This window comes from Octodon degus, unplaced genomic scaffold, assembly GCF_000260255.1.
Source record: "Octodon degus isolate 3935 unplaced genomic scaffold, OctDeg1.0 scaffold00113, whole genome shotgun sequence".
NCBI classification, from domain to species: Eukaryota; Metazoa; Chordata; class Mammalia; order Rodentia; family Octodontidae; genus Octodon; species Octodon degus.
The window spans coordinates 7,354,305-7,368,346 of NW_004524689.1; the positions used below are offsets into that span (position 1 = coordinate 7,354,305).

General features: G+C 52.9%; 1 protein-coding gene across 1 annotated transcript in view; it reads right to left on the minus strand.

Annotated features, from left to right (window-relative positions):
- Positions 1-9,921, minus strand: part of CUNH1orf127 (chromosome unknown C1orf127 homolog) — a 16,366-nt gene extending 6,445 nt beyond the window's left edge. The window contains exons 1-6 of the mRNA XM_023699385.1: positions 9,789-9,921; positions 7,065-7,180; positions 6,236-6,379; positions 2,714-2,752; positions 1,655-1,792; positions 1,088-1,172 (exon numbers count right to left, since the gene is read on the minus strand). Of these exons, the coding sequence (XP_023555153.1) occupies positions 1,088-1,172; positions 1,655-1,792; positions 2,714-2,752; positions 6,236-6,379; positions 7,065-7,180; positions 9,789-9,921 (655 nt within the window). The remainder of the gene's footprint in view (positions 1-1,087; positions 1,173-1,654; positions 1,793-2,713; positions 2,753-6,235; positions 6,380-7,064; positions 7,181-9,788) is intronic.
- Between the last annotated feature and the right edge of the window lie 4,121 nt (positions 9,922-14,042).

A 14,042-nucleotide genomic window follows, 5' to 3' on the forward strand; every position in this document is an offset into this window, starting at 1 on the left:
AAGAAGAAGAAGAAGAAGAAGAAGAAGAAGAAGAAGAAGAAGAAGAAGAAGAAGAAGAAGAAGAAGAAGAAGAAGAAGAAGAAGAAGAAGAAGACACCATGCTCAGGTACCTGGGCATGTGGCTCTGCTAGAAGGCTCACGACAAAGCAGATGCCAGGAGCAGGCTGCCTCCAGGAAGCCATAGAAATGCCTCTGCCAAGAGTGTCTCCAGCTCCGTGCCCTAACTTAGTGCCCCTTCCATTACCACAGCTGCTCTTAAGAAACACGGCTCATATCAGTTGTTTACACTCTAGCAAGAATTTCGTTGTGTCAGCCCTCTCACAGGGACATTTGAAGCCAGCTCTGCAGCTGCTAAATGAAAGCATTTGTCTCCAAATAAAGCAATTTCAAATATCACCAACAGGGAAGGAGATGTCCGTGAGCTCAGCACGGCCATCCCCAATGCCCAAAACTCCCTAGAGCCCTCCTGCTGGAACTTCATCCATGATAAAATTCTGCACGAATACGAAGTGTTAGTCATCTCCGATCTACCCACACAGGATGAAACCTTTGATCCACCTAACTCTGCATACTGAGTTCTTTAGAATTTAAATTCCCTGGCGGGGGAAAGCGGGCCTCTAGATTGCCAGCTTCTTTGTGTTACACAAGGTGCATGGTAATGGCTCCAGCCCAAGGTGAATGAGGTCAGGAGCACATATGTGGTCTAAGGCACATGTCCCACTGCCACCAGGACCCAGAGCCCTGCAGGGGTCTGATGCAGGCTGCAGAGCCTCTCTTGTCCTGGTCTTCAGAGTCCATGGGGCCTCCCTTCAAGAATTCCTGCACCCCCACCCCATGGCCCTTAGAAAATAACTACTTCCGGGGTGCCTCCACACAGGACCCTGCCTGCCAGGGCACACGTGTATGTCCCCTTACAAAAGTCACATTCTCTTTGTGTCAAGTATTTCAGGAATCCAAGGCCGAGGATGGGCTAATAAGAGGAGAGGTAAGTAGGAGATAGCGGAATATGATGTCTAGGGGAAAGGGGAAAACAGAGGGGACAGAGTGATGAGAGAAAAGCAGGCACTGGGGTGCCCCTGGGTCTTACCCGGTGGGCACGCAGCCTCTAAGGAATAGGCAGAGTGGCTGCTCACCAGCCAGAGGGGCCGGAGCTCCACAGAGTGGTTCAGCGCCTGGGGAGGCAGAAGGGTCCCCTGCGACCACTAAAAATCTCCCTCCGTGGGCCCCCCATCCTTCTAACTAGTCTCTGGACCAAACCTGCCAATGTTGCGGGGCCCAGGTCAGGGTCGATCACTCCAGTGCAACCAGGAAATATTATTTAGCTGGGATATTTTTAGCAGGAAGTGAGCTGGGAGCAAATGTCATGTGAGTCGTCTTCTCTTACACGGCAACTTTGGGCTATTTAAAGAGATGGTAATTACGCTCCTGCCACCACGATCGGGACTCGCTGAATACATGATTGCAGGAGCCCCTCATCTGCCGAGCGGAGCACTTTACGTTAATGGGGCCCAATTTTCAAGGCTGCTGCCTAAATCTGTCCAGTGCCACAGGTGGACATTTGAATTGGCACCGGAGGGGTTGCACAGTGCTCACTGGGGTGCCATGCTGCAGAGCCCCCGCCCCAGCCTGGCGGGGCCCGCAGCCCCCTACTGACCTTCTGCCTCTGAAGAAGGTCTTGTCTTGGGCTTTGGATGGTGACCATGATGGCACTGATGTCCACATACAATCCCATCAGACTGGCATCCCCCAGAGAGGCCACCAACTCCCCTCGAAGGGACAGCGGCCAGGGGCTCTGGAGAAGCAAGACACATGTAGAAACCACCTGGAGAGGGGGGCACTGTTACCAGGAGTCACAGAGAATGGAGACTTGGGGGACAGCCAGGCAGGTGACAAGGTCATCAAGAGCCACTCAGGGAGCCCTGCAAACTGTACCCTGACTCCCTTGTGAGAGGAGCAGGCTTCTCCGGAGGTGCTGGGCACACAGCAGGTGCCTCTGCACCCCTGCCAGGAATGCCAGCCACTTAGCTATGTGTCCTTGGTTCTGGTCACCATCCTCTAATGGGACAATGGCAATCAGGGCTTTGAATGAAGGTGGTAGTAATGATGTGAGAGGCACAGGGAGGGGCCCCGACCCCCATCCTAGGACTGGCAGGCAGTGCTTGGGAGGCTGGGAAGTGGAGGAGCAGCCCAGCTCCTCCCAGAGGCTGGGGAACACCAAGGACAGAAGGAAGGTGTGATGACAACTGTGAAAGATGGCAGGTGGCTTGCAAAGGAAGCACTCCTGCCACCAGAGAGAGCCTCAGCATGGAAAGACTCCAGAGGCTTCCAGCCCAGTCCCCTCTCCAGGCTAGGTCCCCTCCTCAGCAATCCTCTCAGGTGTCCTCAGGCACTACCTGGAGGCCACCAATGGAAGCTTCTGAGATCTGCTGCCAAGACCCAGGCCCAAGCCAGGTGTGGTGGCACACACCTGAAACTCCAGTACTCAGGAAGCTGAGGCAGGAGGATCATTGCAAGTTCAAGACCAGCCTGGGATACAAAATGAGCTGAAGGCCAGCTTGAACTGCATAGTGAAACCTGTCTCAAAAAAAAACCCAGGCCCAGAAGAGTTGGCACTCCCCACATGAGGTCAGTGGAACCAAAATCTCCTGCCACATGGCATCCCCAAGTGCTGGGCAGACAGAACCTTCCAGAAGGTTGCTGCTGCCACACCTACCTGTCTATTGTCACTCCTCAGGGGCAGAGGCCGGGAGACCTGCAGAACAGAGGGCAAAACACATCTCCTGGCACACAGTGGGCAAAGGTGAGCAGGCACATATTTGTGCCAAGCACACAAGCACTGGCAGTTAACCCAGCAGGCGGCTGGCGAAAGATCCAGGCAGCTGAGGTACTTCCTCATTAAGACAAGAAAATCATTTATGCTCTGGGACTCGAGTGTCAACAGACCTGGGGCAATGTCGCCACCTCAGCTGCTGCCCTGGGCTGGGCCAAGGGGGCAGCTGGGGCACCGGGCACAGCTGGTGAAGCCAAGGGTGGGTGTACACGGCACAGAAGGAGGCCAGCACTCAGAACGAGGTCCCCAGGCCTCCCTGTGGGCCTCACGCCTCATCCTGTCCCGAGTTCACCCATTTTTTTCTTCACCCTTTTCCTTTCCGTGGGATCCAATAGCAGAGGCAGAGAAAGCTCACTGTTCAAAGGCCAGAGAGCATGTCTGTGACCCTCCAGGGCGCCAGACTTAGGGTGACCACCATGCTGGACTCCCCAGGATCGAGTCCCTGGTGGATCTGCAGTGCTGAGCCCAGAACTGTCCCAGTCTCATCAGGACTCAGGTGACCCCACTGTGCCGTCTCTGCCCAGCCTGCATGCGGGCAGCCTGGCCCACCCCTAGCTCTCCTCCTGACTTCCACTCTCTCCACTCCTCACCCCCAATTGCTTTTGCTGCAGACCTGGGCTGGAAGGGGAAGCTGAGGTAGGGGATAGAGTCCCAGAGGAAGTACCCGGTCACTCAGCCTTCCTAGAGCTTCAGCTCTCCTGTCCCCTAACCCCAAAGAACCCCCACCCATTTCCAGGCTCAGGACAACTTCAGAAAGCCCTGTAACATCCTCATCCCTAGAAGCCACCCTTCCCAGGGGGAAGAAAAGGTGCCTAATGAGAGTGTAGGAGGGCTCAGTATTACTGGGGTGCATCCCACCCCCAGGCCACAGTTGCAGGAAGCCAGTGGGGCCCTGGAGCTGGACTTTGGGAAGGAGGGCAAGGCTTCTGCTAAAAGAAAGATGGGGAGAGGCGACCAGGTGCCCTTTCAGCCCCCACACAGCTATATTTAGGGCCCGTGGACATTGGCAGGACCTGGGCAGCCTTCGCTGGGAGAGTGCTAATCACTGTGTCGAGTTTACGGGTGCCAGGGGCACACTTAACCCAGGGCAATGAATAGTTATTGCTCAGCCTCCCGCTCGGGGCCTGTGGGCACACTTAAGCGAGCTGGCGGATCGCTGTGAGCGGGGCACGGCTCGGGTACACCCTTGGGCACCCTGCACCATCGGCAGGCAGAGTATTAAATATCTATGTGCCCTGTGCCCACAGCTGCATTTAGCCAAGGGCAAGGCCGGTGAAACAGCTTTAATTAAAACTTAATGCAAGTTCAAGGTGCAGCCACGGAAGCAGGAGCTGCAGAAGTCACCAGGAATGAATCAGTCAATTGGATGAGGGTCTCTGAAGGGGGAGGCGGGTGGCAGGGAGGCGGGGACGGTGAGACCCCCCCTCCCCCCGTCTTCTGTGCTGCCCGCTTCCCTGCGACTGTTCAGGGAGCCCCGGAGGCTCCTACACCTCGACTTGGGGAGGACAGTGCAGATTAGGGTTCCCAAAAGGCAGCTGGACAGCGACAAAGCAGCTGCCTGGTCGGAAGCGGCTTTGCTGTTCTCTGCGATTCCACCAGGCGCGATTCCGCCAGGCGTCCGGACACCGGCAGCGCTGGCCCCCTAGCGGTAGCTCTCAGAATTATACGCGCGCTGCGGCGGGTCAGTGACCAGCCTGGGAACTCGCACAGATGTCCCAGACAGAGGCAATCCTTGAGGATCAGTGACTTTAAATACGCAGGTGGGTAGAGAGGGACCCTCGGCCTCAACCCCTGCTCCTGCAGTCTGCGAAATAGAGAACCCCACCCCAGTGTCTACCGTGGGAACAATCTGGCTGCGGGGGGGACTGTTCCAGCCACAGCACAAGCCTTGAAAAATCTAGGCCTGACTGAGAGAATGAAATGACATGCTCTTCCGGAGACAAGGGCCTCTGTTGTATTCAAATCTGTTCCTTTAGCGCCACCCTGACTGCTGCATACAGCAGGTGCTACATAAATGCTGGTCAAGTGATTGATCTCCTTTCCATTTTTCCTTTCCTCCTTCCTTTCTTGAGCCCTCAGGTCAAAACATCACCTTCAGAATTGAAGGAGGCTTTATCTTTTTCAGTGCTGGGGGTCCAACCCACAGCCTTATACCTGCTCAGTAAGTGCTTTTTTACACTGATCCACTCGCCCAGCCTGAAGTCCACCTTTACAAATGAGAAGATTTCATGTATAACTATAGATGTCCTGTTTCTTTCTCTTTTTCTTTTCCTTTAAGACTGAGCAACATCTCTTGGCCTTATTTATTTATTATTCGCTTATTTCTTTATTTTTATTTTAAGGCAGGATTTCCCTACGTCTCTAAGTGACCCAGCCTAGGCCTGAACTTTTGATCCTCCTGCCTCAGCCTCAGCCTGCCAGAGTGCTAGGATTACAATCATGCCCAACACCACGTCCAGCTTCCTGTCTCTCTTGAAAAGCTGGTAACTCTGGTATCGTGGGGCAGAAGCTGAGTGGCCCTACTCTTTGTAGGACCAAGGTTAGAGGTTGCAGCTGCCCCGGCTTTGCCACTTAACGGCTGCAGACCTTGGGCCAACCTCATCTCCACTTGCTTCTCTGCCTGCAGAGTGGGGATAGAAAGACCTACCACCTTGGCTTGCTTCAAAGGGAGTGAGTTAGTATTTACAAAGTGCCACAAGCTCACCCAGCACAGGGTGGGGGCGCCTGTGTAGTGTTATCTGAACATCGAAGACCCGAGTTAAATTCCTTACTACCGCCTCACCCTGGCACACTCATTTCTGCTGTGTGCATGGCCCTTGAAGACACTGAGATTCGCCACTCCCCTGCCCTCAGGTCTCCTGGGGGCTGGAGAGAAAGTTGACTTCAGGGAACCCGCCAGGAAAGGAAAGAACTCAGAGCTGGCGCTTGGGATGGGTCCCTGTGCCCTGGTCTTTCAAGCAGGGCCTTTACACTGGCATTAGAACGCCCCCTCTCCTCTCTAGCCCTCCACCCTCCAGCACACTCGCAAGTGCACCACCCTGAGCCATACTCCTGGACCTGGGTGAATCATTTTTTGACCCAGGTCAGAAAAAGGCATCCAAACCAGCAATCCCTGGCCATCCTGAAGGCCATGGCCAGAGACACCATTGTGCTTGTGATCGTCCAGGCAGCTCCCCAGGACTAGCTATACGGAAAACTGAGAAAACCAGTTCAAAGAACCAGGCACGCTCCTGCCACCTCATTGCTGAACAGAAGCTTGTGGAATTCATCACCCAGCCAGCACCCACCAATGTCTGCACCTCCAGCTGGCCCTCTGCCCTGCCACATCCTAAGACTCAGGAGCCATGGCCACACACATGGGCCTTTGGAGAGCAGCCCATCCCAGATGCCCTCTGAGCCTGTTACCCGGATGAATGTGGGGCCGCAGTAGATGCTCTGTCGGCCCAGCTTGGACCTGGCCGCCGGACACTTCATGATGAAGCCTTTGCCCCACTGCAGCCTTTTCACCCCTTTGTGAAGTATTCTGATTTCCAACCTGTAATTTTCTTTCTGCCAATGAAGCAAAAGTCATTTGTGCAAATGAAAGAAGGAAACAGCTAATGGGCTGCAATTATAGGTCAGGGACCGTTCGCGGCAATATGGTCACCATGCGCCCTGGAAGTGAGGCCATGAGACTGAGACAGCGAGACCAAGCTGGGCAGGGAGGAGGAGCCTGGTCAGTCGCCCTCAGGGAAGCCCTTGGGGCTTGGGGACAGTTGAGGGTCTCAGGAAGGTCCCCCTTGTACTTCCACATCCCTCAACGTTGACAAGCACTGGCTCAGGGGCCAGGGAGATGGCTCAGTAGAATAAGCGCTTGCCTGGCAAGCGCAAGGGCCTGAGTTCAATCCCTGGTTCTGCAAAAAAAAGAAAAAGAAAACACTGGCTCAGAGCCTGTCTCCTTTGACCCTCACAAATGACTCAGAAGGGATTCTCTGACTCCCATTTGACAGTTGAGGCTTGGCAGAAGTGACTAAGTAAAAGGCAGGTGTTCGTTCAGAGTCTGGACACAGAGCCCACGTGGCTCGTCCTGGTGTTCTCTCTGCACAAAGTGCAGCTTCCCAGATGGTAAGCCAAGGGGTCCCCTGGTGCACATGTGGGTTCCAGCCACAGGAAAGCCAGGTAGGAACTCTGTGGGCACCACAGGAGGCTCTGGGTTCCAGCCCCAGCACCAAAAGGAAAAGTGCGGAAAGGACACACCTCCTTTCTGCATAGAGCAGGTTCGGAAAATGAAGCTGCTGTTGGGTGCAGGATGCAGGAAATGGCCACAGCGAGCAGGAAGAGGGTCCAGGTGGCCAGGGGCCCTCAATGTACCTGACGTAGAAAAGGGGCAGGCCTGAGGTGGACCGGCTGAGGCTGCATCCTTCTCCAGGTCCCCCACAGGTTCCTCTTCTTTCTGACCTCCTCTCCCCTTCCTCCAAACCTCCCTCCCTTTGTTCCTGTCTGCTGTGCCCAAAACATCCCAGGCCCATTGCTGCCTCGGGGCCTTTGCACTGGCTACAGCTGCTACCTGACTAACAAGCTCTCTACCACAGAGCTACCTCTCAATCCTCTACTTTGGGGGCCTACCCCTTAGCTCAGTTCTTTAAGTGGCTGCTTCAACAAAGTAGTCAGGCTCAGGTTGCTGTGGCTCAATCCCTACAACTTAAACCAGCCAAACCTCCCCTGAAGGCATTCGGAGAAAAAAAAAAAAACTTCAATCCTCTACTTTTATTCTACTTTGCAATAGTCTGGCTACATTGCCTGGGCTGACCACCTGCCTCAACTCTGGAGTAGCTGGGATTACAGGCATGCACCACCATGCCCGATTCTGGTACTAGCAAGTTGCGTCCAGCACAGCATGCAGGGCCCAGGATCAAACTCTTTGTGCTTGCCTGACAGGTGTTTATTCCTCTGAGCTATCTACCCCGACCACCTTCTTATCCCTGGCTCTTATACACCCTCACCTCCCATCTAAGTGACTTCAGATTACCACAATCATTCCTTCCCCTCCTCTGCACCATCAGCTCCTTTGTTTTGTTCCCACTATAACCTAGTACCTTAAGCTGAGTCTGGCCCATGGAGGGCTCTCAGGAAATACTTGTTGGACAAGAGAAATATAAAAAAGGATATCAATGAGAAGAAGGATTATGGGCAGTTTTTATTATCTTCTTTGGATTTCCTCTGGTTTCCATAATTATCTTGTAGTACTTCTGTCATGGTTTTGTACAAAGCCATTTTTCTTTTCAAAACCACAGTTTCATTTTTCAATCCTCAACCGAGTCATGGACAGGAGGTGAATACACCGCTGCAGATGCCAGCCGGGGCGGCCCGTGGAGGGGGGGGGGGGGACTCTCGAGTGACAGCTTCCCTCTCTGAGGCACTGCTTGCGCCCGCTATCTTTAGCAAGAGATCAAGGCTGCGCCTCGCGGAGGGGCGGCTCTGAAAGGGAGCTCGCTGGGGAAATAAAGTGTTTTCAGCCTGGAGGTGCAAATTGACCTGGATCGTTTTAGTTTTGCATCCACGTTTGCACTTTGTAAATATTTGCCTGGCTTCCTGCTGCTCACACCTGCTTGCTGTCCCTTCGAGTTTATGGCAGGCAGCAGGCACCGTCATTTCTCCATCCCCACCTGGTGCCACTGCTGCGGTGAACTAAAAATGCCCTCCAAAGCCACAGGTGTCACTGACAGCGCCTAAAACTAATGGCCTGTGGCTGGCCGCTGTGACTAATTCTCTGATTATTGACTTTATGATTTTACGCTTAAAACTTCTTGATAATAACACACAGAAATGTTTAATGGGCTCTATCCAGAGTCATAAAAATTACTTATTGAACAAGCGTTTTAAAACTATTAATCTATTGTTTTCCATTAATAATGGCTCTCCAAAGAACAGGCGACAGCTTAATGTATCTTCACCATTTCTCCTGGAAAAAGGGCCTTTTAATACACAAATGCCATGGGCTGGAGAGATGGCTCAGTGGTCTAAAGCACCTACTTGGAACAAGCTTGGCAAAGCACAGGAACCGCGGTTCAATCCCCCAGCACCACATGCCAGCCAGCCCCGCCCCCTGGTGGGCTGAGCTGCCCCCCCCACACACACACACAATAAATGTTAAAATTAAAATAAAAAAAAATTTAAAAAAAAAATACACAAATGCCATGCCAAGGTGTCATGGGCTAGCTAGCTGGCCGGTATTCACTCTGAGGCAGGAAGCAGGAGGAGTTACCTCGAGTTCAAGGCCAACCTGGCCTGTGTAGTAAGTTCAAAGCCAGCCAGAGCTACAAAGCAAGAATCTGTCTTAAAACAAACAAATAAACAATCCAGGATGAACAGGGTCTTTGGGTAGTTTTTTCTCGACTTTGGGAGAAATGGGCAAGTCCATCTTCCCAACTTCTCTCTTCTTGCGCACAGAATAGGAGAAATCCTGAGAATTACCTTGCAGCCCTTAAGATGGAAAGCAGGAAGTGAACTAGTGGCGCATCTCACTATTCTTGGTCCTCCCAGAAGTTTCCAGAAGGTCCTGGATAATCTCCTCATGGTATCTACCCTCTTTCCACTCTTCCTGTTAGCAAACTCATGGCTGAGGGTGTCAGAAAGTAACACTAGGCTGTTGGTGAGGTGAGCGCTTCTTGCCAGGTTTCAGCCATTTTTTCATGCAGCAAATGTTTGACACGATGTCCTAAACATTGGCAGTGTCCCCAGATAAACCAGCTAGAAACAAGGAACACATGGGCTGCACCTGCTCCCAGCTCCTTCCAATGGTGGGGGCGCAGGCGACAAGTGTGTGGCCAAAGAGATGAGACTGTGCCTGCTATGTAAACAGAGATGAGCAGATCTGAGAGACAGAAAGAGCCCCACCGAGAGGTAGCGGAGGAGGACCTGGGTGTGGAGAGGCAACACCAAGGGCCTGGGGCAGACGCACGCAATGGCTGTCTCTTACCTGGCAGATGCAGGATTTTCCCCAGCCACCGCCTCAAACCCTCCGCATGGCTCCTCGGGATCGGCAGAGTCATGTAGTCTGAGCAGCACTCCACCTTGTCTGCTGGACAAGAAGGTATTTCTAAAACGGGCATGACGGCACACACCTGTAATCCTAACACTGAGGAGGCTGAAGCAGGAGGATCATTTTGAGTTTATGACCATCTCAGCTACATAGTCCAAGGCCAGCCTAAATTATAGAGTGAGAACTTACGTAAAAAATAAATAAATAAATAAATAAATAAATAAATAAATCTGGGAAGGGAGGGAGGAGAGAGGGGAAGGCAAGTGGATTTCTTCTCAGCTCTGATTCTGTGGAGCTGGTAGCGAAGGGCAGTAGGTGTCACCATAATAACCAACAACATCTTTTGCCTCTTTGAGGTCACAGGGGCCTTGGAGATGGCTCAGTAGAATAAGCGCTTACCTGGCAAGCTCAAGGGCCTGAGTTCAGTCCCTGGTTTCGCAAAAAAAAAAAAAAAAAAAGTCACAGAGGGTCCAGGAGGAAGAACCTTAGGGCGAGGCACCCAGATTTCAATGTGCCCATAGCTCACCTGGTGCCTGTAGAACGCAGGTTCACCAGGTCCAGATCAGACTTGAGTGCAACAATTGTAATAGCCTATGTAACGTCAGTCCTGCTGCTCTGGGTAGCAAGGCCCCAGAGAGCACAGATCTGACCACTGTGTTTTACAGGGGACACAGGGACGAAGGGGACATGATGGTCAGAGTGTGGATGCTGAAGCAGAACACCTGGGGCTGAGTCCTACCTCTGTTCGGTGTGTGTGCACAGGCGTGTGTGTGTGTATGTGTGTGCATGTGTGCCTGTTGCTCACCTTTCTTCTTGTGCCGTTCTTACATCAGGATGATGCTGGAGGCAGTGGAGATGGAGATGATGCTGGTGATCATGGTGATGTTTCTAATGATGGTGATGATGGTGCTGACGATGGCTATGGTGGTCACGGTGGTGAAGATGGTGGTGGTGATGAGGGTTGGTGATGATGGTGGTAACTCTGATGGTGGAAGTCACAATGGTGGTAGTCACAGTAACGTTGATTCCAATGATGGTACGGGGAAGTGATGGCACGAAGGTGATGGAGGTGATGGTGATGGTGGTGATGAAGATGGAGATGGTGATGTTGGTGATGATAACGGTGATGGGAGTGATGGTGATGGTGGTGGTAGCCATGATATTGGTGATGAGGGTAGTGATGGTGTTGATGGTGATGGTGATGGTGGTGATGCAGATGGAGATGGTGATGTTGGTGATGATAACGGTGATGGGAGTGGTGGTGATGATGGTGGTAGTCATGGTGACGGTGATAGTAACGGTGGTGATGGGGGGGACCTGACATTGATGATGGTGGTGGTCAGGATGGTGATGTTGACCCTTCACACAATGACATGGAGCCTGAATGAGTTCCTGTGTCTAAAGGTCTTCCCAGGTGCTCACACCTAAAGATGCTAGGTGGTGATAGCTAACATTCCATAGCAATGAAAGGACCTATCATGGCCACAGAGTAGCAGGACCAGGGCCATAAATTCTCCATCATCACTTACCATCTCATCAAAGAACCAAGTAAATCAGAACATCAGAGAAACCGAGTACATGTCCCAGTTCATGCGACCCCAAATCAGTACACACTTGATTCCACACTCTGCTGTTCCTTGAGGTCATCATGCCATGGTCGGGACACGGCACTCAGTACAATTTTCTTTGAAAGGAGAGTGAGACTAAGTCTTGTTTATAGCTCAGACTGGCATTGAACTCACTCTGCAGCCCAGTCTGGCCTCAAACTCATGGCAATCCTCCTGTTTCAGCCTCCTGAGTGCTGGGGTTACAGGCATACGCCACCACCACCAAGCTATCCAGTGTAGTTTAAAAGGTCTCAACGGACTCCAAGTCAGTTACTTGACTCATACAAGTGGGTGAAGTGCATGGCTCCTCCTCACAGCCCGACAGCTGAGTCTAAGGCTCCAGCCCAGGGTGGAGATGCCCAGCCCTGGCCCTGCAGGCCCCAGTCCACTATCAACACATGGGGATATTAAAATGGAAATGACGGCCTGGCAGCTGCTTCTCAAAGCCTTGAGTGACTCCCTGTGCCTTAGCCAAGTCCACACAGCCCTCCCCATGACTCCATCCTCTTCATTTCAGTCAAGGGGTCTTTCCTAAGTCACGGCCTCTGCACACACTGTTCCTTCCATCTTCCTGAAACACCATTCCTGATGGGGGGACCTGCACATGGAGGTGGATGCTCAGGGCTCAGATCCAAGGTACAGCCATGTGACCAGGGTGAGTCCTCTCACCTCTTTCAAGAGGCCCCCACTTTCTCTTCTGCAAAATAGACCCTTTTACCCTTACCAGTGTGAAGGACATGGTAACCCATGCAATGCTCCACCAGTACAAATACCTCTATTTACCTAGGGAAGTGGGCTGTGCCAATCGTCGGGTCAGCATCATGATTTAGGCAGGGGGTCTTGGACTCAGGCCTCACCTCTGTGCTGCAGGTGCCCAGCCACGCCTAACCCAAACACTGATGCTCAGGGAGCTCTGTACCATCTCTGTGTACATCAACCCTACCCACGCACTGTCACTGTGGCAGGGCCACCAGCAGTTGGCCCTGGGCCCTGCCCTACACGTACTTCCCTTAGTGATTTTCATCTGTAGCCTTCCATTGTAACAAACCCTAACCATGAGCACAGCACCTTTTCTGAGGCCTGTGAATCCTTCCAGTGAATTGGTAAACCTGAGCAGCCAGGCGCACACCCGTAATCCTCCATTCTCTAGGAGGCTGAGGCAGGAGGATGGCAAGTTGGAGCCCAGCCTGGGCATCTTACTGCGTGATTTAGTCTCACTAAGGGCTGCACTTGCAGCTCAGGACAAAGGTCCTGAGTTCAGTCCTGAGGCCACAAACAACAACAAAACCACCAAGGGGGTCCTGGGGACCCTTGAACTTGAAGTTGGTGTGAGAAGGGAAGGCGACCGTAGGAATCCCTGAACCTCGAGGCTTTTGAGGATGTGTGGAAAAGCTTCACCACGGGGCAAATACGTGCCACTCTCCGGTGTGGTCTGCTAGAGTGTCTCTGGGGACGCTGGGCCTCAACTGCCGGGCTGAAGTCCTGGCTCCTCTGCTGCAGGAGAGCGGAGCCTCACTCCCGCCTCTGGGCCCTGGCACGCTCATCACAGCCGTGCTGTGAGAAGTGGCCCCAAGTCCCCAATCTTGACCTGGCCGGGACACATGGCATGCGGGATTTGTCATGCTCTTATGTGATTTTTGTTTGTTTTGTTTGTTTGTGATACTGGGGTCGAACCCAGGGCTTCCCACCGAGCTACAGCCCCGGCGGCCCTTTATTTTATTTGTTCTGAGACCGGGTCTCACTAAATTGCTCAGGCTGCGCTCAAACCGGGCATCCTCCTGCCTCAGCCTCCAAGGGTGCTGTCATTGTAGCACTGTACAAGCTCATGCTGGGTTTTATTACTGAAGCAAGCCCCGAACTGAGTCTGAGGGTGCCGACCTCCCCCTAATTCTGCTGCAGCCACCCACGTGTCCCCAAATCCCATCTCCCTGTCGGGAGGAGGAGAGGCCAACACTGGGCCTGTGTTCTGGCTTGGAAGGTCACCCGGCATCACCCGGCAGGTTGGTCACGAGTCTAGGCAGTGGGGAGTGCCGTAGGCCTGACACCAGGGCCAAAGCCCAACAGTTACCTGTGGAGACTCCAAGCGCAGGGTGCCATCTGTGCACACTTACCCTGAAGAGGAGGCTCTGCGGGAACACCAAGTGCTGAATACAGGCGACCCAGATGGCCCTGCAGGGCGGGAGGTGCATAGCTCAGCCGCTGCCTGGTCTCCTTTCGTACAGTCAGTTCTTTATCATGCATCCCATCAAATATACATATTTTCTCCCACTGTGGCTCTGGCGGCAGAACCTCAAGCATGGGAGGCTGAGCTGCACCTGCAGCCCCAATTATACATATTTTAAGTGCCTTCCATTCTATAACATGTGCCTTCCGTTCTGTAATGTGCAGCCACCCAGGCCCAGGAAGAGCAACTGTACATAAGTTAGGAAATAAATGCATGCCTACCTGGGGGACAGGGGTGGCACACACCTGCAATCCCAGCATTTGGGAAGCTGAGACAGGAGGATAGTCATGAGTTCAAGACCAGCCTGGGCTACATGACAAGACCCTGTCAAGAAGGAAGGAAGGATGAAAGGGAGGGATA